This window comes from Apodemus sylvaticus, chromosome 21 (assembly GCF_947179515.1).
Source record: "Apodemus sylvaticus chromosome 21, mApoSyl1.1, whole genome shotgun sequence".
Classification (NCBI taxonomy): Eukaryota; Metazoa; Chordata; class Mammalia; order Rodentia; family Muridae; genus Apodemus; species Apodemus sylvaticus.
This window is the reverse complement of record NC_067492.1, coordinates 12738355-12766059: the sequence shown is the minus strand read 5'-3', so window position 1 is coordinate 12766059 and position 27705 is coordinate 12738355. Positions and strand designations below refer to the sequence as shown.

The window sequence follows — 27705 nt, the reverse complement described above, 5'->3', positions numbered from 1 at the left end:
AAAAAAAAAATTATAGTGAGTATATATTTGCTTTCTAACCTGAATCTCTAGAATTCATTCACTTTTAAAACAGAGAGCTGAGGTGCGGAACTGGTTAAAATATTTGAGATGAGACACTGTGAATTCACCTGATGTCAAAACTATAGACTCAGACCTAGTGCCACCTAAGAAAGTGGAGACCAAGTTACAAAGAAGGTAGCAGGAATGAGATGCCTTTCTCTTAACCTCGATGACATAAGACCTGCATGCAGCGGTGGCGGGGGGGGGGGGGGGGGGGGGGGGGATCATCCCTGATTTCTAATAACCAGGAGCTTACTGTGAATTCTTAACAAAAATCCAAAAGTGGTTTTATATAGTTTTGTTTTTAATTTTCAGTGTGCACTTACCACATGAGGGTCTGTGTCACACAAGGGCATTCTCATACAATCTAGGCTATGTGTTAGGCACAGTCCCTTCTAAGTTTACAAAGTATATGCATAAATGCTTTGGAGTATCTTTGTAAAATCTAGGAACCAAGAATGAGAGAAAATTTGCAATACCTGTCTTTTTGAACCTGGATTAATTTGATTAATATGAATATTTCCAGTAACATCCATCTTCCCTCAAGTAATCCGACTCTCTACTTATGGCTGGAAGTATGGAAACTACATATGGAAAACTTCCGTATGTTTATAAACTACACATTCCTCGTCCAACTCTCTGCTGTTGGATACTTCAGTTGGTTCCATGCCATGGCCTTTGTGAAGAGTGTTACCATGAATATTAAGGAGTGAGTGACTGCATGATGTATTAACTTGGAGGAGTTGCGTAAAAACCCAGGAGTGGTACAGGTGATTCATGTGATAAATCTTATGTTCAGTTTGCTGTTTGTTTGTTTGTTTGTCTGTCTGTCTGTAGGAGTTGTATTTTATTTTGGTTTTGAGACAGTTCCACATATATGTCTATAGTGGTTGAATGAAAGAAACCCAAGGAGACACTAGAAAGGCTTCCCCTGCTTAGGTACTGAAAGAACCAACATTGTAGACATGTCTACACTACCAAAAACAATCTCTGGATCCAGTGCTGTTTCCACTAGAATTCCAATTCTTTGTTGGATATAAATAAAAGGTCTCTAAATTTGTATGGAAACACAAAAGAGTCTGGGCAGCCAAAATAATCCTGAACAGAAAGAATGATGCTGGAGGTATCACTATTCCTGATCTCAAGTTATGCTACAGGACCATAGCTAGAGACATATCATGGTTCTGGCCCGAAAGAAGGTACCTGGATTAGTGGATGAGAATAGAAGACCCAGATATGAACCCAGGAGGCTACAACCAGCTGATTTCTTTTTTTACAAAAATATACACTGAAGAAAAGACAACCTCTCCAACAAAAGGGTATTGGGAGAAACTAAGTATCCATACAAGGAAGGGTGAAACTAGATCCCTGATCCTCACCCTGTACAAAAATCAACTTCTAGTGGGATCAAAGACCTTCATATAAGACCTGAAACTCTGGAGATGTTAGAGGGAAATGTAAAAGAAAGACTTCAGAATATAGGCAAGAACAAGGACTCTAACCAAGACTGAGCAGAACTCCAGTTGAAGAAGAAGAAAAAGAAGAAGAAGAAGAAGAAGAAGAAGAAGAAGAAGAAGAAGAAGAAGAAGAAGAACAACAACAACAACAACAACAACAACAACAACAACAATTGACAAATGAAAATCTCTGTCCAGAAAAAAAGAAAAAGTTAGCTGAATGAAGAGGCAGCTTACAGAATGGAGAAACTTCTTTGCCAAGTGTCTGTCTGACAGGGGATTAATATCTAGAAATGTAGAATATTGCAAAGAGCTCAAAAATAAGCAAGAAATCAAACAACCCAATCAACAAACAGGCTACTGAGATGAAGAGACACTTCTTGAAAGGTTAAATACCACTGGCCAGTAAACACATGGAAAACTATCTACCTCACCAGTCATCAGAGAGATCATATTGAACCTACATTGAGATCCTACCTCACCTCTCGCAGCTTTTAAGGTCATTTTCGGTTTCTATGAAAGTATAGGATAAGGAATCATTTATAATATGGAGCTGGAAGCAAGTCGTTCCAGGATCATATTCCCCTCTGTAACTGTGCCTAAGGGACTGAACATGAAGAAAATGATAGGAAGGGGTTTGACAGAATCTTCCATACTGTTTAGAATAAGACCACAAAGAATCAATAACATGAGAGTGGTGCCAGGAAGAATAGCAAACTGAAGACTCCCAAATATCCTCTCCCCCATAAAAACAATGCAAATGTTTAAAAAAATGCATTTGAATCAGCATCTCCAGTTTGCTTCAAGTTAACCAAAGTCTCTCAGCTAGTGATCTGGATCGATTTATTAAAAACAGATTATATATGGCCAAGCTTTACTAAGAACATGATCTGTGCCTTGACTTTCTATTTCATACCTGACCCTCACTTGTTCGATATCCTCCTCTATGCCATATAGGTCAAACTTCACAATAAGGTGCTAACATACAGTATGGGGCATGCAGTTAGAAAGGATTTAACAGAAGTGAAAGACTGGAGTTTAACAGGAATCATTGTACAACACACATCTAAGTCAGAAAACAAATAGGAAAGACCATTCCACAGTAGACTCTAGATCCATTACTGGGATTGTTTGTGAGTAGAGAAATCATCAGGGAGGTTTTCACTGTCTTCCAGATTCACATGGCCAGAGAAACAAAAGGATGAATGCATGTATCCACACAATACACAAGCCAAACTTTGACAAAGTATAAAGGAGAAGCAGTTCTACAATAGAGACTTGACTCTCCCATAATCAATAATGGACAGGATGCATATGCAAATTAAGAAATCATATGACATGAAAAACTAGAAACCAAGTATGTCATTAATCTATACCCTCTCACCCAGTAATGCAGAATATAAGCTTTTCTCAACTGAATATGGAATGTTCTCCAAGATAGGCCAACTACATGTTGGGCCACCAAACTTAACTATTTTTTTAGCTGAAAAATCATCATATATTTATCGTGAAGATTCGTGGTGCTCCATATATTGGCCAAAGAAGCTTCCTTTTGCAGTAAACAATGGCCAAGGACTCAGGACAGTTCAAAGGACTAAGAACAAGTGAAGGAGTGTTCAGTTACAGCTAAATCATCAGTATCCCCTTGTTTAAGGCTTGGGATCTACTGTAGACAGTGAGTGTGCAAAGGAGAAGTGGAGATGTGAGCTGGGAAATGCTGACTTCTGGAGAAGGCATGACTGATTCACACTGAAATTCACAGCAGCAGTGGTCACCTGTACAATTCCTGCACAAGATCAAGCCAGTCAAAATGACAGCACAAAATGTAGAGGAGCTCACGAGGCACTAAAACTTCCTGAAAAACTATGGACAGGTGGTGACTATCAAGGGAGAGAGAGATACTTTTCTTTGGCGATGCAGCTGCTGATAGGTTAGACATACCTCAGTGGATGGCACCACATCATTTCCATGGTATGTATTAATTGGACTCAGAGCTATTAATAACACTAATCATTTAAAAGGACAGAAAAGTTTTTTTTAAAGAAAACACTGTAGACATGTCTGATACTACTGAAATATAAATAAAATATTCACATTTTAAAACTGAAGAATTAAAAGCACACAAAGTATGTTTTCTGGCCACAATGGAATAAGCTATAAGTTTAACAATATTATATGGCTCAAAAATATGGAACTTATGGACCCTTTTCTTCAACAACCAAGGGGTTACCAAGGGGTGAGAGAAAAAAAGTGTCTGGAGACAAATGAAAGTAAAAACGTAAAATAAGGAGAGTATAGAAATGAGTGGGACCAGTAACAGCAGGTTAGAGCTGTAAATACAAACAGAAAAAACAAAAGTCACCAAGTCACCACCCTTAAACTCGAAGTAACTCCAAAAAGTAAACCTAAAAGCCTGCAGAAGCATGAAAATTACAAGGACAGGAGACACAGGAGAGAATAGAAAAATGGAAGAAAAAAAGTTGGTTCTTTGAAGAAATGAGCAAAATTAACAGACTTAGCTAAAACACTGAGAAAATAGAAGGATTTGAATGGCTGAAAGGGGGAATTTACGAGAAACCAAACAAAAATAAAAGCAATCTTAAGGCCAGGAGACATGGCTCAGTGGCTCAGTGGCTCAACGCACATACTGCTCTTGCAGAGGACGTAAGTTCGGGTCCCAGCAGCTGTGTCAGACATGTGTCGTCATGACTGTACCTCCAGCTCCAAAGTATCTTGCCTTTTCTTCTTGCCTTAGTTAGGGTTTTACTGCTATGAGCAGACACCATGACCAAGGCAAGTCTTATGAAGGATAACATTTAATTGGGACTGGCTTACAGGTTCAGAGATTCAGTCCATTATCATCAAGCATCCAGGCAGGCATGGTGCAGGAGGAGCTGAGAGTTCTCCATCTTCATCTGAAGGCTGCTAGTGGAAGACTTACTCCCAGGCACTTAGGATGAGGTTCTTAATAACTCACACCCACAGTGACACATCTACTCCAACAAGGCCACACCTATTCCAACAGGGCCACACCTTCTAATCATGCCACGACCTGAGCTGAGCATATACAAACCATCACACTACTGAACTCTGCAGGCACTATACTCACACATGAATATATTTATACACAGACACATATATACAATATTACTTTCAAAAATAAAGCAACTCAAATTCATGAAATACCTAATGTTGTATTCCCAAACTGAGAAAAGACTCGTGTGTGTGTGTGTGTGTGTGTGTGTGTGTGTGTGTGTATGAATGAAACAAAAAGAACGAAAAATAAACAAGACGTAGACGAAAATATCCATAGCATATCATAGCTAAAACACTAAATGTAAATAACAGAGAAAGTTTGTGAAGAGCTTCAAGAGAAAAAAATCAAGTCATATATATACCCAACACATCAGAATAATAGCTGATTTCTCAATGGAAATTTTGAAAGCCAGTAGCACATGAAGCAATTCATTCCAAGGTCTAATAGACTATGCCAGCCAGCTTAGACTAATATACCTAGGAAAACTATCTGTCATAAAGAAAAGAGAAAAGAGAATTTTCCAGAATAGACTTTTCAGCCTAAAATTTTTATACCCAACCAACCAAACCAAATGAAAATACAGCAAGCAACATTTCGAACTGAAGAGAAAAATGAGCATAACAGACTGTAGAAAGAAATACAAAGCCATAATTATTGAAATATCAAGTACCACTCAGAACACAACAGAAGCAAAAATCAACAACATGACAACTGCAATTAAGCCACACAATTAAATAGTAAATTTAAATATCAATGACCTCAATTTTCCAATCAAAAGATAAGGACTGACTGAATGGGTCAAGAAATAAATCTCATCTTTGTGCTGTCTAAAAGAAACACTTCTTAGCTTTAAAGATAGGCACCAGCTTAGAATAAAAGGATGGCCAAAGGTACTCTAAGAAAAAGGAACCAGGAAGTAGACAGAAGTTTCTATCCTACTATCTGACAAAATATAATTCAAATTAAAACTAACCAGAAGAGATAAAGTAGGACATTCCATTGTAAACCAGGAAACAGTTAACCAAGAAATTACTACCTAAATATATATGCACCAAACTCTGGTGCACCCAATTTCATAACAAATGTAGTACTGGATTTAAAGATGTAGGCTACATCAATCCATGGATAGTAAGTGATTTCAATACCCTACACTTTCCAATAGACAGGCCATCTGGACAAAATATAAACTGGAAAACAGCATAATAAATTGACATCATACACAAAGTGGACTTAACAGATATCTATCGAACATTCAACCCAAATATAAATACATATTCTAATCAGCAGTACCTAGAAGCTTTTCTAAAGTAGGACACATCCTGGGACATGTAACAAATTTTTACAAATTCAAAAATATAGTAGCTCCTTGTATCTTGTCTGACAACATTGCAAAAAAAAAAAAAACCAAAAACAAAAAACAAAAAAAACGTAAACTTGATAGAAAAAAATCTCTAGAAGATATGCAAAATCATGGAGATTAAACAACCATTGCTGAATAAGGAGTGGATCAAAGAAGAAATCAAGAGAGAAACTTTCAGTTTTTCCTGGAAATAAATGAAAACAAAACCATACCACAACAAAAGCTCAGAGTCACACTGAGAGCAGTCCTAAGATTTATCATTCTTGGTGCCTACATTTTAAAAACAAGAAATATGACAATAAGTGGTCTAATAATCAAACTCAAAAAGGTGGAAAAACAAGACCAAACCAAGTCCAAATTCAGCCAGTGGCAAGAAATAATAATATTAAATGGGAATCAATGAAGTAGAGACAAAGAAAACAATACAAAGAATCAATGGATTGAAGAGCTGATTCTTTAAGAAGATAAAATTGATAGACCTTTGGCCTAACTGAGAGAGACAGACAGACAGACAGAGACAGAGAGAAGACTCAAATTAATAGACTCATATATAGACAACGAAATATTACAACAGACAACAAAGAAATTCAGAATATTTTAAGATAACATTTTTTTTAAAAAAAAATCTGTACTGATAGGTGGAAAAACCCTATCAGAAAAATATGAGTATATAGGTTCAGCCAAACTACCAAAAACTGATCCAAGAAATCAAAAACCTCAACAGACCCATAATAAATGAGGAGAGTGAAGTAGTAATAAAAAGCCTTCCAGTGTAAAATTAATGTCCAGGGCCAGATGATCACAGAGTTCTCCCAGACATTCAAAGAAGACCTACACTTAACCCTTCTTAAATTACTCAAAAACATAAGCAGGAGGAGCAATCCCAAACTCTGCTACAAAGCCAATATCACTCCTCTACCAAAACTAGGTAAAGACATAACAACAAGGAAGGAAGGAAGGGAGGGAGGAAAACAAAGGTCAATATCCTGATGAAAACAGCCAAAAATCTTCAATAAAATACTTGCAAACAAAGTAGAGATATACAACAAAAGATTATCCACCATGACCAAGTTGGGTTTATCCCTGAAATGCAGGGATGGGTCGATATATGCAAGTCAATAAATGTAATGAACAATATAAGCGGACTTAAAAACAAACACACACATACACACACACACACACATTTCAAGAGACACAGAAAAAGTCTTTGACAAAATCCAACATGCCTTCATGATAAAACTTACAAAGAATGAAGGACTAGAGGGAACGCACCTTAACATAATAAAATCTACATATGAAGGATCCACAGCCAGCACCGTGCTAAATGGAGAAAAGCTTGAAGCAGTGCCAGTCAGGAATGAGACAAGGATGCCCACTAGACCCAGCCCTTGTCAATGTTGTGCACCAAGTAGTAGGTGGGACAAAAAGTCTTCTGCATTATGATATTGTATTGTACATTAAAGGTCCCATACATTCTACCAGAAAACCTGTAGAAACAGTAAATTCAGTCATGTGGTAGGTTATAAAATTAACTTTGTACAAATCAATAGTTTTTCTACACACCAACAGCAAACATACAGAGAAACATATCATGGACACACTCACACTCACGATAGACTCAAAGGAAAAGCAAGTATCTAGGAACAAGCCTAGCCAAAGAAGTGAAGGGCCTCTGCAAGGAAACCTTTAAACCTCTGAAGAAAAACATAGAAAGGCACTCGAAAATGAAAAGGCATCCCATGTTCATGGATTGCTAGAATTAATATTATGAATGACCATTTTACCAAAAACTTCTCAAAGGTCTAATGCAATCCTACACAAAATTCCATTTCATTCTTTGCAGATATATAAAAAAAAAAAAAAAAAAAACACCTGAAATTCATATGAAGCCACTAAAGACCCTGGATAGCCAAAACAACCCGGGACAAAAACAGTGTTGGAGGGATCACCATCGAGAGCTTAAGATATATTACAGGACCACAGTAACAAAAACAATGTGGTACTGGCCATGCAGACCCATGGAACAAATTCCAAGACTCAAATATGAGTTCAAGTAGCTTCAGCCACTCAGTGTTTGATGAAAATGCCAACAACCTAAGCAAAATAAAATAAAGCATCTCCAGAAAACGAGCTAGGGAAGCTGGATGTCCAAGCACAGAAGGAGGAAATTACCTCAGTGTCTACCACCTTGCCCAAGAACTAACTTCAAATGGATCGAAGACTGTTAAACCATTAAGCCTGAAACACTGAAACTGCTAGAAAACATAGTTGTACCCTACATGATGGAGGTGGAGGTGTAGGAAGCTTTCTGACTGGGCCTCCATTTGCCCCAAAATTAAGGCCAACAATTAACAAGTAAGACTTCACAGAACTAAACCTGCAGAGCAAAAGAAAAAGAAAACCAACTAAATGAAAATGAAGCCCACAGAATGGGAGAGAATCTTTTCCAGCTAGGCATCTGATAGAGGATTAATATCCAGAATATATAAAGAACTAAAAAAAGTTACAGAATCAAAAAACTTGAATAGTGACCCATTCAAAACAATGGCCCTGGGACCTGAATGAAGAATTCTCAAAACGAACAAAATGCAAATAAATACAGCTCCAAGATTTCAGAATGGCAAAGACCAGCAAAGCAACCATCAACAAATTCTGGAGAGGCTACAGGGGCAAGGGAATTCCTGAGCCATCGGTGGGACTTTGAACTGGTACAGTCACTACAGAAATCAGTGTTTGAATTCTTGAAATGCTAAAAATAAATCTACCATAGGACCCAGACTTTCCACTCTTTGTCACACACCCAAAAGACTCAGCATACTATTCCAGGATACTTACTCTGTCATGTTTACGGCTGCTCTATCCACAATAGCTAGGAAATGGAAACAACCTCAGTGTCCTTAAGCCAACCAATGGATGTGAAAATGTGCTCTGCCACATGTATGTGGGTACTATTCAGTTTTAAGGGGGAAAAGGGAAATCATGAAATTTGCAGGCAAATGAATGGAACTAGAAAAGATAGTACTGAGTGAGGTAACCCAGAAAGACAAACAGTGTATGTTCTCTTTGGCTCCTGGAGGCTCTGAGTTTAAAATCCTCGGATATGGGTACATCTGGAGTGACTGTAGAAACAGGAGATGAAGAGAGGCTATTGCTTCCTCCCTATGCCATAGAGGAGCGGGATACTAGCAAGAGAATTAGCGTGGTACAAAGAATCTGATTGGGAAAGTGGAGATTCCAATTAGGATCAGGGAAAGAGGTGAAGAAAAGGAAGAGAGGAGGGTAAAACAAGAGGAAGGGTGTTTGAAAGAGTCATTAAAAATCATACTGTTACCTACCTAGCTTAAAAAACTAGAACACATAATTCTATGTATAAATATACATGTACGGCTTAAATGAAATCTCGTCTGGGCTAACAATGCTCACTCCAAGAGCTGAAGACAATCCATCAAAAATGCTGTGAGATTGCATCTCTTAGTAATATCAGAAGAGACACCCACAAAGTCTCACTGGCCTGTCTAAGCATGAGCTGGACAATGACAACAGACGTGCCAACGCAGACCAAGAAAATGTTCTCTACCCTACAAAAAGAACTATGGGTAACTAAGGCATGCTGGGAATGGGAGAAACTGAACCTAAAATCTCATATAAAATTCAATATCTCAACTCCATAGAATCAAAAATAAATACTTTCTTACTTCAAGAGAACCTAAAATCTCTATATAAAATTCAATATCTCAACTCCATAGAATCAAAAATAAATACTTTCTTACTTCAAGAGGGAAGAAACAGGTCATAGTCATGACCTGAAAAAAGCAAAACCAAACTCAAACAGTGTGAATAAGTCAATGTCTAGAATCTGTGGCCCACTCATGATCTTCTGGGTTCCTCAAAGATCTTTAGCTCCACCCTGTTCATCCCATGGTACTGGCATTGCCAAAATACCAGAGCCTCTTGCTGGCACCAAAGTCTTTTACAAATAGTCTCTCCTTAGCTCTCTTTGTGGAGTCCAGTCCTGCCACACAGTGGCAAGTCTCAACTGCCTTCCATGATTCCTCCATGCCTTCAAAACCAGTAGCACCTAAATAACTCTTACAACATCAAGTTTGGCTACCAGCACAAGGTACAATTTTGGCCACCTCTGAACACAGCTTGCATGTACTGACTCTAAGGAAAGACTTCCCAGAAGATTTCACCTCAGTGATGCTGCTGATCTTTTATTAATCACCACTTGTCTCAAGTTAATGAGCATCAATTGTCACAGTAGAGCAAAGGTTTTACTCCAGTAGTTCTGGTGTTAATCACCAGAATCAGTAATCTTGTTAATCACAGCTGCTTCTTCTGCCTCAGCTAACCAAAACCACAGATTCTTAACCCTAAATAACGAATGGCCCCAATAGAGTCACTGACAGACTCTCAAACTTCCCTCTGAAACTTCTCAAGGTAGGCCTCTAACATCTCCCAGTATGGTAGCTTCCAAACTCCCACAGAGCAGCTCACCAAACACTCAGTGGCTTTTATCACCCAGAGTTCCAAAGTCCTTCTATAGTCCTTCAGAAACAATATGAACAGGTCTGTCATGGCAATCCCCACTCCTGGTACCAATTTCTCTCCTAGTTACAGTTAGTATTGTTAAAATGAACACCATGACAAATGCAACTTTGAAGGAAAGTGTTTATTTGGCTTACACTTCCACATCATTGTTCATCATCAGAGAAAGTCAGGACTGGAACCTGGAGGCAGGGGCTGATGCAGAGGCCATGGAGGAATGCTTCATATTGGCTTGCTCCTCATGGCTTGCTCAGCCTGCTAAAATGCAGGAACAGCAGTCCAGGGATGGCACCACCCATAATGGGCTGGACCATCCCCCCATCAATCACTTAATTAAGAAAATGCCCTACAGGCTTGCATATAGCCTAAACTTATGGAGTCATTTTCTCAATTGAGGCTTTTACCCCTTTGATGACTCCAGTTTGTGTAAAGCAGATATAAAACTAGGCAGCACAACTTCAAACATGTAAGGGAATCAAGTCAGTAAAACCTCCCAGCAAAGAGAACTCATCAGGGCCAGATGACTTTGCTGGTGAATTCCATCAAACACTGAAAGAGTAACACTAAAGGAACAGAGTGAAGCAATGCCCTGAGGTGCCAGACTGTTCCATCTCTGCCATATTTGATTGGATGAGCCACAAAGCACCAAAGCATGCATCTGCTCCAAAAGCTGAGCCGACTGTTTGAAGAAAGCCACGTGCACTCTAAAGACAACAGCTCTGTGGCCCCCTTCCTCTATCTATTAACCACCAAGTCTGAACCACAGTCTCCATGTGTATCTTCTTTAAGACACAAGGTTTGGGGTTTCGAGACACACAAATGAATAGAGTGATGTAAACATCAAGACAATCAAATTCTCCCCCTTTTCTCCTTATAACAACATGGGGTTTGGAGCTGTTACTTGGTCTCACTTTCAATATTTGACACATAGAGATTTCCAGAAAAATTCAGCTACTGGGGTTCCCCACAATGTCAAGACCTGTGACATCAGTCAGGGGGATGGGTCCCAACCTCAATCATCATCACTAAGAGATTTTACCAGGACACAAGCCCATGCTACACTGCTTGAAAATGCAATAATGTCAAGACTTACAAGAACACTCTCCAAAGGAACATGGGAAGAATCTGCTTCTACCTCACGTGCACCACATGCAGAAACCAACAAGGTAAGCAGCAAGGGGTTGGATCTCCTTCAACAGCCAAAGGGGCTCTTGCCTTTTATCACCTGCTAAAGATGTCCATGAAAGACTGAGCTTGACTTTGAAACTCCTGTCCAGCTCCAAAACTTAGTGAGCCTCTAAATCAGGACACCACTGTCTTATTGAGAATATAACACTCCAGTTGAGTTTGACTCACAAGGAAAATGATATGGCCACTAGCTGACCAACAAAGATGCAGAAAAGAAGCTCTAAGGTTAAGGAGTACTAAAAGCTTGGACATTCCCTTCAGCCTCATGCCAAGAAGGCTATAGAGACATCTGAGACAAGTTCAACTCTCACACACATGATAGACATGTGCATGCTAATTTTTCCTTTGAGTGGATTTTTTGAGTCTTGTCCTATGCCAAATGATGATTCTGAAAATAATCAAACTATTAGCATTTAAGTAGAGACATTTATAGTATCTACAAACAAGTTCTAGACTTCCAAAAGAATGAATTCTGTAGGAACCCAAAGAGGACACATAAAGCCCTAAGTTCTATTACATAGTATGACTTTCAACATGTGTTTCAATTCCAGGAAGATCATGGGTGTCAGGTCTCTGCATAATGTCCAGGACTGTAATGTTGCCAAAGGGGCAGAAAGATCTAGCCTTATTTATCATCACTAAGAGAATTCACCAAGACTCAGAGCCATGCTTAGCTCCCCTGGCATCTTTAGCTAAATCTTTGCAAAACCAGGAGGAATTGAAACTAAGCTCACAGGGATGAGGCTAGTCCATCAACTACAATAATGTTAAAGAAAGGTAATCATGGATCATGGAATGGTTGAGTGGTGAGCAGCCCTCTTGTTAGAACATGCTGTACCCAGACAAACAACAAGAGGAGAGAAAGATAAGCCACACATAGCTTATGCGCCTCCTAAAGATGTTCTGTCAGAAGACAGAAAAACAGGTTGGTTTTTTTTTTTCAGATCCCTGTGAGGGCACCCCAGAGAAAATCTGGTGTGAACACCTGAGAGGTGACAGGATCACTCAAGAGATGGGAAGCATCCCCTGCACAATGGTGACAAGATGAAAAAGAAGACAAAAGATGGATTCCAGAAATACACAGACTGCCGATTCAATAAAGCAGAGACTGTGTCTGAGAAAAACAAAAGAGACCATATTTCTGGCTTGAGAATGAACATATGGGGGCTAGAAGGAAGATTCTAAGTTTGACTTTTTGTATATTGAGTTTAAGGGATAGTTAGTTCTAGAGCTCAGAAGAAGAATCCAGGCAAACGTCAGAGACATCAAGACCAACAATCCAGTTTGTTTGCTACAAGAGGTTAGGGGAAGCCTGGGACCAGCTCTTATCTTGTAAACTGCCAGGTTTAAGGTACAGAGAGCAGGTAACGAGGACACAGAGGCAACCAGGGAGTAGAAGATGCTCCAAGAATGAGCTGGGATATCAAGAGAAGTAGAACCCTGTTACATGTCTCTCTGTGTTGAGGGATTATCATATGAGCACTTCAGGGAATCCCAATCACAAGCTTGACACATGGCCAACCTGTCAGTACTCCAACAGGTACGAATGAAAACCAGGGAAGGTAGGAAATGACAAACCATGTCCTCAAGAGAGGCATCAGTACAACAGATATGAATCCAAAGGGACCCAGAAAAGAAAGACTAGCCCATCCAGGAACAGCAAGAGATGGGGCCAATACAAGGGTTCAATACAAGGATGGGACACTCAGCCCAGACCTTCTTTGGAGATAGATAATCCATCTCACAGCTACAAGGAGGCTCTTTGCAGCCAAAACCACACAGATGTCACTCAAGGGAGCTGCCCTGCCCCATCCCACAGAATAACCTTCAGTACTAAATGGCTGACACAGGGGTTCAAGAACTCCATCCCCTTACATCGCCTGGGGATGTTTCTAAAGAGCCATCTTGACTTTTACTAAGAGGAGCTCAGTTGCCACCTTGTTGTAAACCTCACCATCTGTCTAGTCCAGTCTCCCCAACATCCTTCCAGGCTTATCTCCAGAGAACAGTCTTCTAGATACCCTCTAGATACAAGTGTCTGTGCCAGTTTCTCTCCAGGCAACCCAATACAGAACGGATGGTGTGTATCAAATTGGACCAAGCCACTGAGGCTACAGGATAGAGGCAGAGATGCCAAGGGCAGAGGCACCAAGCCATAGGGTGGTCTTTGTGTGTGCTTGCATTGAAGCAGCTCTGACTCGCACTAACAGAGACTGGCTACCCTCTATCCAGTAGTTATCCATACTGGTGAATGGTTATTTGAACGTAGGTTTGATCTGCCACGAGGAACTTTTGCTAACTAATAATAAGTCTATTCAGGATCCAGTGGTAGGAAGAGTGGTAATTTCAACTACGAGGAACATATGAAGGATGCTTCTCAGGAGAGGGAGGAGTATGTTATGCAGAGGTAAAGGAAGGCAGGAAGAAAGTAGAGTCTCTCTCTCTCTCTCTCTCTCTCTCTCTCTCTCTCTCTCTCTCTTCTTTCTTTTTTATTTTTAGATTTTTTTCACTTATTTTTTGTTTAAGTATTTTATATGAGTGCTCTATCTGGATGTATGCCTGTAGCCAGAAGAGGGTACCAGATATTACAGATGGTTGTGAGCTACCATGTGGTTGCTGGGAATTGAACTCATGACCTCTGGAAGAGCAGACAATGCTCTTAACCACTGAGCCATCTCTCCAGCCCCAGACATAGTCTCTCTATCAGTGAGCTTGCTGCCTACAGGAAATAGTGGGATTCAACCATAGAGCCCTTTTCTCAGTCAAGATGGACACATTTTGGTGTAGATGTCCTCCTTTCTTAGTTTAACTGACTACTTGGTTTTCTTACCACTGGCTAGGCTGAAGCAAGCAGTAAGTTCTGGTGTAACAGCAAACGCTTTCAATAAAACCCCCAAATGTTAACCCACCCTCCTGCAACAGCCTGTGGTTCATCAGCTGCTTCCTGTGTTTTATTCACTGGTGCATAAGAAAAAGACCTTGGATCTTCTATGAAAATTATCTGTGAGCGTTATCTTTGAAAGTTATGTTTAGTTTGGGTTGCTTTGGCCATGTGTTCTTGCAATCTCAAGGTATGGTTTGTTTCCAATGTACTACAATGGAAATGAGAATGGAAATCTGTTTCTGTGTTTGTCTGTTTCAAGGCTGAACTTACAACACTTAACCGCGGTTCCCATCTCTTCCTTCTCTCAAATAATCAAGGCAGAGAGAGATAGATGTATCAATAAACCCCAACAACACAGCACAAAAGTTTAATATGCCCCCATCATTATCATACACTTATTACACACCAGAACAGACCCCAGCCACCACCTCCGCCTTGAGTGCCATGTGAGGGGTCACGTGTGCTACAAAGAGTGCATTTCCCATACTACTTTACATGAGAAGACATGGGTAGGAACTGTTTTGATAACTCTGTGTGTGTGTGTGTGTGTGTGTGTGTGTGTGTGTGTGTGTGTGTGTGTATACATTTACTATAAATTTGAATATATGCCCAAAAATAGCAAAAAAATAAGCATGGTATTTTGAGTTTCAGTTGCAAAAAGCAAAGTAAAGCAAAGCAAAGAAAGCTGGGCAGTGGTGGTGCACGCCTGTAATCCCAGCACTCTGGAAGGCAGAGGCAGGCGGATTTCTGAGTTCAAGGCCAGCCTGGTCTACAGAGTGAGTTCCCTGGCTATACAGAGAAACCCTGTCTCAAAAAAAAAAAAAAAAAACAAATCCAAAAGATAAAAAAAAAAAAACAAAAAAGAAAAGAAAAGAAAAGAAAAACGAAGAAAAAGAAATTGACCCTGCTTTTTACCATTGAAAACTGTGGGCACACATGGTTTGCAGTCACTGACAAGTGGATATTAGTCCAAAAGCTCGGAATAACTAAGATACAATTTACAGACCATATGAAGCTTGAGGAAAAAGGAAAACCAAAGTGTGGATGCTGCAGTGCTACTTAGAAGGGGGAAACATACTCACAGGAAGAAATATGGAGACAAAGTGTAGAGCAGGTCTGAAGGAAAGACCATCCAGACACTGCCCCACCTAGGGATCCATCCCAGATAGCCACCAAACCCGAAAGCTATTGTGGATGCCAGGAAGTGCTTGCTGACCGGAGTCTGATATGGCTGTCTCCTGAGAGGCTCTGCCAGAGCCTGGCACATACAGAGGATGCTCGCAGCCAACCATTGGACTGAGCACAGGATCACGGAGGGAGGAGTTGGAGAGAGGACTGATGGAGCCCCGTGGGAGAAGCAACAGTGTCAACTGGCCAAATCCCTCAGAGCTCACCGGCACTGGACGACCAACCAACGAGTACTCATGGAGGGACCCATGGCTACGGCCACCTAGGTGGCAGAGGATAGCCTTGTTGGACATCAGTGGGAGGAGCAGCCCTTGGTCCTGTGGGGGTTCGATGCCACAGTATAGGGGAATGCCAGGGCTGGAAGGCGGGAGTGGGAGTGTGGGTAGGGGAGCACCCTCACAGAGGCAGGAGGAGGGGGAATGTGATAGCGGGTTTCCTGGAAAGTAGATAACATTTGAAATGTAAATAAAGAAAATATCCAATAAAAAATAACCTCAGATGGATCAAAGACTAAGGTGGAAGGCCTAAAAGAATAAAAGCTCTTAAAAAAAGAAAAAGAAAACTGTGGGATGGAGCAGATCACCACCATATATAGATGCTGGATTTGTTTTCCACTGCTAATATTTTTTCCTAACTATTTGATCAATAGCGTAAGTATGACTTGCATGGTGATTCCACTTTGCTTCTCATCTTTAAAATAATACAAATAAACATAAGCTCTCAAAATACACATTAATTTGGGTGTTGGGGTTCTAACTCCCACATTCCAAAGAAGAATTTAAAAGACAGATGTGGCTATAGAGTCCATACCCTGCATAGTTATAGGCTCATAGCTAATATATACTATTTAACTGGTGGTTTATTCAACAAGTAACCATTTATGTGTATAGGCATTTTCCTGCATTTAATGTCTGTGCCACACGCATACCTGGCGCCATGAAGGCCAGAAGAGGGCATCAGATCCACTGGAACTGGAATTACAGGTGTTTGTGAGGTGATGTTGGGAATCCCAGATTCACATCCAGTACTCTTAACCACTGAGCCATCTATCTCTCCAACTCCCAATGGCTATTTTAAAATTAAGCCCAACTCTAGCGTTTGTCATATCTCTATGGTTTGTTAGTAAGACAGTTTTTATTTAAACACTGGGCTAAAGGACAAGGACACAAAAATCAAGGAGGAAAATTCCCTGGTGATGAATCCGAGACTCAGGCAATGGCTCCTCAGTAGGGGGAAATCCGTACCTTGCAATGAGTGATCTAGAGCCTTAGCCCCAGAGACATTCCCCTGAACAGTCCGTGCTGATAGCTCCCTGAGTTACTCATTAAGACTCTAAGAATGGTTGACACAGAGATTCTAGGAGAGGTGAGGTAGCTGAAGTCAAGAGGAATCCGTTTAGAAGACACACTGGGCATTATATGAAGAGCCTTCTCGGGAGCCTGCTGCTTTACACAGGCATGGTCAGTGATGGGCCTTTCACGGGAGCGGTGGCCGCTAGAGACACAGGCATCTACCCGCAGGTTAAGGATAACAGGACCATGTCAGAGGCTGACAGTAAGCTCAAGAAGCAAGAACTGGTGGATAAGGGTGAGAAGAACTACTGGACAATGTCCACCTTCAACAGACTCTCAGGACAAGGGACTGGCTCGGGCAGCTCTGATTCTTAGACCCAAGACCTATCTGTGCCGCACTGCGTTGCCTCCCATGACTGTCACGGGACACACCACAAGTAACTACAGTGAGATAGAGTGCCTAAGTTGGTGGGTTCTAGGTGTTACCAAGTCCACCCAACCCTGAGCTCTTTGGCTTGTGGCTTGCCCTTACACACACACACACACACACACACACACACACACACACACACACACACTTCCTGCAGCAAGGTATTTGAGGAAGCAGTCAACTCAAACAAAAGGGGCATTATCAAAATATAAGTGACCTGTCTCCATTTATAATGGAGGTCACCAAGGCTCAAAAGTGAAAAGGCTCATCTAGCTGTCCCCCACTATCGGGTGGCAGCAGGGGATAGAGAAGCAGAGCCACTTGGGCACATGAGGAGGGGGTTATTGGACGGAACTGGCTTGCCCAGTGTGGAGCTGGTGAGGCAAATTAAAAACCATCTGTGGGGCAGGAGATCAACAGGAAGAGCAACTGGAACACTACGACATGGGTTAAATAATGGCCATAGGTGGGATTTTGGCTTCTAGAAGCTTCAGTTTTAGCATTAAGGTGTATAAGCCAATTAACTCAAGCCCATCAGCATTGACTGCAATAAGCTCCCTTACTTAAAGTCAACTGATTAGGGACAAAAGACCTTCCACAAAAGACCTTCACTGCAAAACCTAGATTGGTATTTGGTTCAAAAAAATTGGAACTTAAGCCTGGCAAGCTAACACCTAATGCCAATCACCATGCTGACCTATCAGCAGTATTGTCTGTTCTGTCCCCTCTCTCAAACGTCGCAGCAAAGCCCTCACTGAAGAGTTGATCTTTAAGTCCTCGGTTAAATCTTTTCCTTGAGCCAATTTCACTTACTAGAAATACTCTGGCCGGGCAGTGGTGGCGCACGCCTTTAATCCCAGCACTTGGGAGGCAGAGGCAGGCGGATTTCTGAGTTCAAGGCCAGCCTGGTCTACAAAGTGAGTTCCAGGACAGCCAGGGCTACACAGAGAAACCCTGTCTCAAAAAACCAAAAACAAACAAAAAAAAAAAAAAGAAAGAAATACTCTGTATGACTATATTATGCACCTTCAACTTTTTATTGGCTGTAGATGCTGTTTATTGATCACTATAAATTATGATTCATTCTGCTAAGTATCTTTATATATGAAGATTATACTGTTTAAAAATAAATTACATCCTCAATGAAGGAGAGTATAGCAGCAAACAGGAATGAGAAGAAAATACAGATTTCAAGGTTAATCTCAGATGAGTTTTCTAGACATGGCTATTGATCACATGAGAGCAGTGACAGGGGAGAAATACAGAATTACAATATTGGGTCTGGATAAGCAGTGTCACTGTGAACAAGACTGTGGACATCAGACTTTTGATATTTGATTGGTAGACTGAAATTTGCTGCCAGGGTATTAACTGTGGATTGGAAGTCTGTCTGTTGTATGAACCAAAGTCACCAAACAGAACAAATAAAAGGCAAGAGGAAGAGGAGAAAAGAGCACAAGAAGAAGAGAGCAGCCACAAAAAGAAAGAAAGAAAGAAAGAAACAAACAAACAAACAAACAAACAAACAAACAAAGAAAGAAAGAAGCAAGCAAAGCCAGGAGATTTGATTTCTTCATTGAATTATAAACCTACTTTTTTCTCCTGTTAAAATTACTGAAGATGAGACTGAAGAGGTTTCTTAGTGGTTAGGAGCATTTTGTGTTCTTTCAGAGGTCCTTGGTTTGATTCCCAACATCTACATCAAGAGGCTCACAACTGCTCATCATTCCAACTCCAGGAACTATTAACACACTCTTCTGAACTCTGTGGGCACCTGCACTCATGGGCACACGCTCATGCACATGTTCACGCACATAAATAAGGTAATTTTTTAAAATTATTGATAACATCAGGTAGAGCATCAAGCAGTTCATAAGACTTATAGAAAAATCACATCTAAGAATATGAGGAGTCAGTCTACATTGACACCATAACCATTTGCTATGCAAATCATTCAAAGCACATAAGTTCAGAACTAGGGAGACAGACGTGGCAGTCCCTCTCCCCACTTCATGCAAGCACCACTCTTGGTTATACCGGGTTCTTGAAGATGTCTCCGCATCTATACTACCCACATCAGCATCAACCTGCAACCTTCTTACTCCCAGCATACTCAATGGGACACCCACATCCCACAGCTGCCAACAACTTATTGGTTATGCAATCCAAGGACACTCCTGGACACTCTCTTAAAATGCAATCTTCTATTGACTTCTACAACAGCAAACCCCTTTGTTTTCCCTTTACTTCTCTTCCTACATACAAGGCAAAGCCACTCCCTTTCCTGTCTCTAAAATGTCCATTCTCCCTTCATGAAGCTGATATTTAGCTTTACATTCTTTTCTTTGGTTTTAACAATGATCTGTGTACTAACAGTGCTCAGTCTGTGTATTTATTCCAGTACTCAATCTGTCTCCCTGCTAGATACTACTCCTAAGCTTTGAGTTTGAGTACCTGCTGAAATGGGCATCTACACTTGGATGTTACATGGGCCCTGACTCACTGTGTCCACACTTCCTTCACACAAAACTCCCCCAGGTTCCAGTATGAACCCAATGGGCTAATAGAAACCTAGTGAATATTCCTCAACTCCTGTAGTCCTTTATCCAGTCCTATGCACTGTAGGCAAGTTTTGTTTTAGCAAGAGAAAGGACATTACAGCTAAAAACTGTACTTCCTACCAAGACTCCCTTGCAGCTAGGTCTTCAGGCCAATGAGAAATCAACATAATCATAACTGATTATTATTCCATTCAGCCCACTGTCTTTCCTTTTTTCCTCTTCTTAAAAAGATGGCTAGAGTTCTATGATCAGGTTGAATCATGAAGTGATCTTCAAGACCAGAAGCCACAACTGAGGATGATGGGATAGAGATAAAAGGAACCTGACACCTTCAGAACTTCACAGAGGGGCAATACCAACCCTGAGCTCCAACCTTTTACTTCATATAAAAGAATGCATCATGTTTAAGTTACCGTTGCTATCACATATTTCTGTTACACCTGCAGCATGCAATCCTGACTGACAAGCAAACTGTGCTGATTCTCCTTAAATCTTCCAATCTTGCCCATTTCTCTTCACTCCCACTCAGCCACCATCGTTTCTCCTTCCAATCACCAAAACAGCAAGCAGCAGTGTTAGACCTGCTCTAGCTCCTCCACTAACTCAGTCAACTGTCCATTTGGAAGGGAAATCTTGGGTTATGAATTAAGAGCATTAAAAATATCTGTGTTTTTCAAACTGCCACATCTCAGAATCTACTCTGGGAAAAACAAAGTATAAATAATGATGTTTGTGGGTGGTCATAACAACAGAACATAATAGCTTACAAATGGAATCCATCTAGATGCTCAACAACAGGGAACTGATTATCGAAAAAAGTGATAGCTTCAGGAGAAAACTGATCTTTCATTGAACATTATTATTGGGCAATGGTTTAAGTCCTGCAGATCTGGCCACAGATTTCCTAGTAGAGTCTCTGAAGGCCACCACCTCCTCTGTGAAACCTCTCATTCCCCCAGCCTGGATCGCATATATCCCTCAGCATCCTCCTGGAAGCCTCATCTTCCCCATAGAATGCTTTCTCCACTGACTGTGAAATTCTCTTCTCTTACATTATTTCCCACTAGACCATAGACTTTTAGGGGACATTGCCATCATTTCCTTAGTACAAGGTATATATTTGTTGATCTATAAATATGAAATAAATAAATGGCAGTGCTACAAATTCAGCCAAACTAGATCCCCTTTTACTCTCCAATAGAGATGTCAAAACTAGTTGCTTGTGTCTGATAGTAAGACTCTCTAACAACACCCAAGCAGAACTGTTCTTTAAAAATGGTCAAACTACGAGGATACTTTTTATCACCCTTCAAGGATAGCTTAAGGCCTTGAAAAAATGATCTCAGTAAGGAATAACATAAAAATATCCTTTAAAATAAGCTGATAGATCCCCACCGGAGAATCAAATACCTAGTCTATATTCATTAGATCCCAATAATCGAACTCAACTGGTATCATCCTTGGATGGTATATTTGCAGAGATTTAAGAGGTCCTATCATTGACAGGGAAGGTCCTTAGGTGGGATTGATTAACTGGACAGCTGACACCAGCATCACTAGGAAGTTGTGTAGGATGAGATGCCATTTCTTCTACTTGTTAATACTTTTTGAAGCAGTTATAGGCAAGCACTCTCACAAGGAAAAAGACTCAACAGTGGATGGAAAAACTAGCATAAAGTTAGAAGCTGGAAATGTGCTCAGTCACCATCTTGAAAAGGAGTGGTAGTACCTATAACGGTACCACCACCATGTTGGCTGCATGGTGGAGCCAGAAGAACACATGGAAAGGGGCTGAAGAAACTGCTTTCCACTCAGATGAACGAAGAAAGCTATGGACCAGACATAACTTTGTCAGAAACCCTGTTTCTGTGTATATTGCCTTGAGAAAAACAAGGAATTGCCAGTTCTACCAATACACTAGGAAGGACCAGCAGACTCACTGTGGGATCCATCAGTGTACTTCCATTAGATTTATTTAGGGCTTAATGTTGTGGGTTCAGGGTTGCACACATTTTCCATAATCTGCTTCAACACATCTGCCCACAAGTTCTGCTACTTCTAATGTGTGACTCTGGAGAACACAGGGTCCCCAGATCCTGCTACAGGGGAGGGACCTCTGTTCATTACTGTAGAGTCCATTTGCAACTAAAGTCAACATCTTTTAACAAAGGAAAAGTATTCTGTTGTTTTTATTTGGAATGAAAAATTTTATTTTATTATATACACTGTACAAATATACATAAAATTATACATACACAGCTCTGAACATGAGGAAGAGTTGTATACACACAAACGCGCATGCGTACACACACACACACACACACACCAAAAAAAATTATAGACATTTTTTTGGAGATAGAGATGTAGGAAGCATTATCAAACAGAACCTGGCGGAGATGCTGTGAAGTCCGACTCAATAACCCTCGTCTCGGCCACTCCACTCAGAAAGCATCCTCTTTGAACATTTTTGCCATCGAGGTAAGTACTTTGTATTTCATGTCAACTAATCACGGGCAAGAGGTATTAGACACCACTCAACAGTACGGAAAGTCATATGTGGACATTTGAATGCAGTCAGTATTTTCCAGGGAAGACAGCTTCTCTAGGAGGTGCCCATACACAGTTTTAGAGAAAAACACTGAGCCACCAAAGAACATAATAGGTGTTCTTTGGTGTGTGCTGGATGCTGGGTAGATCTTGTCAGCCTCAGCATAAACTAGAAACACCTGGGAAAAGGGAACCTCAACTGAGGGATTGCCTACATCAACTGGCCTGTGGACATACCTATGAGGCATTTTCTTAATTAATGATTAGTGTGGGAGGCCTGAGCCCAGTGTGGGTTGTTCCACACCGTGAGAAGACATCTGGTTGTATAAGAAAGCAGATCATCACTCCCAGCCCACGTAAAATATGGTTAATCGGTTAAAAGCTGTAATAAGCCATCTTATGTATACTTGATCATAATATTGAATTAAGGAAATACTATAATGTGGGCTAAGATGTCTTTTCTTATTTCTTTTGAGGTCAGTAACTGCACTAAAGAAGAAAGGTTTGATGCTAATCAAGCTGTAGCAAGCAGTCCACCATGTCTCTGCTTCAGTTCCTGCCTAGAGGTTCCTGCTTTGAGATCCTACACTGGCTTCGCTCAGTGATGGACTTTGCAATGTGGAAGTGTGTCTTTCTTCACGCAAGTAGATTTTTGCCAGTGGATTGATCTCAGCAACAGATACAAAACTAGGGCATGATACTACCACCAACAAGAGATCATGCGTTGAGGAAGAAAAGTATGTAACTCTCAGCCTAAGAATACCAAAGGTGGCTCAATGTGCTCTCTGTCTCCTGCACCCAGTCTTCCTCTCATTGGTAAGAAACATGAGTTAGTGAACATGTGATGAGCTACAGAGCAGGAAAAAGAGAAGATAATTGGTTTCCTCATGCTGTGCCACAGATGATGTGTTCTGGATGCCCATTCATCTTGGCTGACTAAACTCCAGGGATGGCAAACTCTAATACATTCTGGATTCAGATTTATTGTGTAAGCATGTTAGGGAAATGGATGCTCCTATATAAGGATCATTGTGGGAAGAGACAAGATCTTCTAAAGGAGCTAAAGATCTTCTGCTCCATCCTGCTTTCATACCTAACATTGAAGCAAGGCACACACTCGCACTTGCACACACACACACACACACACACACACACACGTACACACGCAGGAGACCTAGAACTGTCTAACAGACCACTTCTGATGGCCAATATGTTTACCAGCACATATAGGGGTAGAGGGAATTGCATTTTAAAAGCCATATCCAGCTTTTAGAAAATAGTTCTCAACCTGTAACTTTCAACCCTTTGGAGGGTCGAATGACCCTTTTACAAGGATTGCAGATCAGATATCCTGCAGATCAGATAAAGATCTGATTCATAACAGTGGCAACATTACAGTTATGAAGTAGCAACAAAAACAATTTTATGGCTAGTGTCACCACAACATGAGGATTGTGGCATTGGGAAGGTTGAGAACCACTGTTGTAAGACATCAATCAATATTTTAAATCACCCTCATATACATAACTAGAACACATCAGAGAGGGTGAGAGCCCTGCTGTTGGGGAAACAAAACCAGGTGATCCATCAAGTCCAAATTTCAGAACCTCCTCTTGACCCAGGGTTCCTCACCAAGACTGAAGGGCATAATGTAAACAAAGCTCATTTTCTGGTATCTTTAAAATCAGCACCTGACTTCTTCACAAAGCTCTCTGGGGAAGGGTTGCTTTTTATAACAGGTGTCTAAAATCACCAAAGAGTTGGTGAAGCTCTGACATCCAAACATCTCCCTCATCATAAAATGTCATCAGGCACCCAAGTGGAATATATGTTACAGAGATTATCACTCCTAGCCCACTTACATATAGTTTATTGGTTAAAGGTTGTAATAAGCCATTCTATGTACATCCAAGTATATTTAATTAAGGAAATACCATCATATAGAAAGAGATGTCTTTTTTTATTTCTTTTAAGGTTAGTAACAGCGCTGGATATGCCCAGATCTATTTATTTTTAATCAATGGGCTATTTTTAATATAGCAATTTACAGTTGCTATACATGGCAATTTTACAGTTAGGGAAAAATATGGACTGAGGCACACCTGGCACTTCTCATTTTTAAGTTAAATTTGAACAACCAATTAAATCCCTCAGCGTATGTTATATAATGGAGGCAAGGGCTATAAAAATGTTGACGTTGGTGATATTCTCATAATACAGTTTAGCCCTTCTAGTAATAATGGCTGTGCAAATAATCAGCCACAGGAAAACCATTTTAGATCTCATACAATTACCTACCACCACAGAAGTAATTGTTATTATTGTCCTGCTTATTGAACTTCAATAAGCACTTCTGAGTTGCTGAGATAGTTCAAGGCCACTGCAGAAACTCCCATCTTCATCTGGTGACTATAATTACCAAGGTTAAGAATGGCAGTTTCAGATGAACATTAAACAAGAGATTATCCCCAGGAGGTCCGTAAGTTTCAGACTTTAAATGGGGGAGCACCGACGTCTCCTATGATGTCCACTTCAAGTCTTCAACAAGGCCACTTGTCACCCAGGCAATGTCAGCGGCTCTGAGACAACTCATCATCGGTGAGAAAAATCCCGTGACCTCAGGAAGATTGGTCATGAATGGAATCCACTTAATGCCAGTGGGGGGGGGGGGGAACTCGGCCAAAGGTTTTCACTTCACTATGTTTTAACTTTTGGTTTCAGAGACTGCTCTGCCATCTTGGAAAAAAGATGGATGAGTTTGGGTGGCCCACTTACTACAATCCTGTCAGTTTCTCATCCGTTTTCTCTCCCTCCTTGGCTTCTCCGTCAGCACAAAGAGAAAGAAGGCCGTAGGATAAAGTAGAGGCCAACTTACATCATTTTAAACACGGGCCCCACCTGAGCCTGATGGCGTGTCACCCATCACCCAGAATCTCCCAGAAGGCTCTGGATACACAGGAAGTTGAGACACCTACCAGCCTGCCCTCCACTCTCCACTCACCCCAGTCAGTGAATCCTCTGCCTGAGGAGCCTGGGCTTCCAGAAGGGCCCAGGGAACAAACTTACAGGTGATGAACTACTGCTGCAGCCTCAATGCTAACTCAGCCTGTTCCCCAACTGCATGGGAATTTAGACAACAACCTTAGGAATGGCAGCCAACCTTAGTGGCTGGTTTGTCCTGGAGGAAAGGGATGGGAAACCCAAGCTGACCCATGACACTGGTTTCTTGCAGTGGCTTCAGGCCTCCTGGTAGAAGGTGGCCAGTCCCTTTGGCTTCTTTATTCAGACCTTTCTCTTGAGAACAAACACCTCTTGAAGGGCATCCTCGCCCTGGGATCAGTGATGGCTTCTTATTTGTCCATGAGTCCAAATCCCATGCAAGAACTGTTGTGATCCCAAGGCCAGCTAAGCCCTCTCTCCCCAGAGACCATGGGTATTTCTTGTTCAAAAGATGACAGATGGACGCCTTCTTTCAACATTTTGAACCGATTTCAAAATATCCAGTGCCCACTAACTACCTGTGTGACCTTAGAAACAAGTATGACCCCCTTAGTGTGCCAGAGGAATTCTGGGAACTAGATTCACACCCATGTCCTCTGACAAGTCTGACCACCCACATACAAGTTTCAGGCCAGCTTCCCTTCCACCTTGAGTGTCCCTCTGCATCCCCTCTTACACCCTAAGAAGCATGACACCAGCAGAGACGACTGACCCCCAAGCCCTTGCCAGGAGAGCTTCAGAGTCCAGAGAAGGGGGACACTAGGCAGCAGGTGGGGGGAGGGGGCAGGCACTCTGTGGCCCCTGTGGAACTGCAACAGTGGTGTCCCCAGGGCACCCCCTCCCCCGTGCCCCAACACTCTTGTCCTTTTCATTCCCCTTCCTAGGAGCCTGGCTCCGCTTTGATCACCCACCTCTACTCTACCCGCGCACCCTCGGGGGGCTCAAGACCCCTAAATTGGGCCGTCCGCAACGCGGGTCCCCCGCATTCCCTCGCACGTCCGGCGACTTTTTTTTTCTTTTTCCTTAATTTTTTTTTTTTTACCTGTACTTTTTTTCACACTCGGGGCGGCTCGTCGGGGCTGAGCAAGCACCTCCCCGGGACCGCTACCTTCCCTCCCTCCGCCCCGGCTCCGCCCGGCTTCCTCCTTCCCCTCTCCAAGGCCGCAAAGTAGATGGAGTAAGAGAGTGTGTGCGCGAGAGAAAGAGAAAGAGGGAGCGGGCGCCGCGGGAGGCGGCGGCGGGAGGCGCGCCCGGCCCCCGCCACCCTCCGGTCCCCGCCGCCACCCTCGGGTCCGCCGCCACCCTCGAGTCCCCCAGCCGCCCTCCAATCCCCGGCGCCACCACCCGCGGGCTCAGGACTATGCTCGCACCAGCTCGGCCAGGCCCGGTTCCCCGGCGCCGCCCGCGCCCCGGCTTCTCCGTACCTCGTAAAGGTCCCCAGAAGCCATGCCAGGCTGCGGAACTTGGCTCGCCGGGTGTGCGCGTCTTGCTCGTTCGCGCGCTCCCGTACGTGTGCGCGCGGGGGGCCCAGGTTGCGCGCGCGCGTGAGCGCGTGTGTGCGTGCGTGTGTATAAGTGTGTGTGGTGTGTGTTTGCGTGCGCGCGCGCGTGTCTGTGTGTGAGTGTGTGTGAGTGTGTGTGCGCGCGAGTGTGTGCGGCGTGTTGAGTAAACTGTGTTTTTGCAGAATGACAGGCTTGGGGGCCGCCTGTGCGCAGAATCGGAGCGGGCGGCGGCGGGGCTGGCGTAACCGGCGGCGGCCGCGGCTATCGCGGCGACACGAGAGCGCGGGCAGGGGCGACCGACGGCTGCGCAGCGCGCCCTGAGCCTCGGACGCGGCCCCCCGAGCGCCCGGGGCCCCGTGTCCCTAGGCCGGTGACTGTAGCGCTCGGCTCGCCCCGGCGCCGCCTGCAGGAAGCCGACCCGAGCCCGCCGCCCGCCCGGACGCTGCTGCCACTGGGCGAGTCCCCGCCTCCCGGGAGCCCGGCCCGGCCCCCGGGGCGGAGGGGGCGGCGGCCACCGAGGGCCGAGCCCGGGTACCGTTCCCGAGCCTGGTCGCGCGCGCAGCCGCGAGGCCCCCAGAGTACCCGGCCAGGTGCCTACCCGGAATGACCTGCCCGGGCTACGAAGGGGCGGCCAAGAGGCAGGTAGCAACC

The 27705-nt window shown here is 42.5% G+C and overlaps 1 protein-coding gene across 1 annotated transcript in view; it reads right to left on the bottom strand.

Annotated features, from left to right (window-relative positions):
- The window catches only part of Cdyl2 (chromodomain Y like 2), a 160610-nt gene extending 133129 nt beyond the window's left edge, over positions 1 to 27481 (bottom strand). The window contains exon 1 of the mRNA XM_052166645.1: positions 26977 to 27481. Coding sequence (XP_052022605.1) covers positions 26977 to 27000 — 24 coding nt within the window. The 5' untranslated portion in view covers positions 27001 to 27481. The remainder of the gene's footprint in view (positions 1 to 26976) is intronic.
- Between the last annotated feature and the right edge of the window lie 224 nt (positions 27482 to 27705).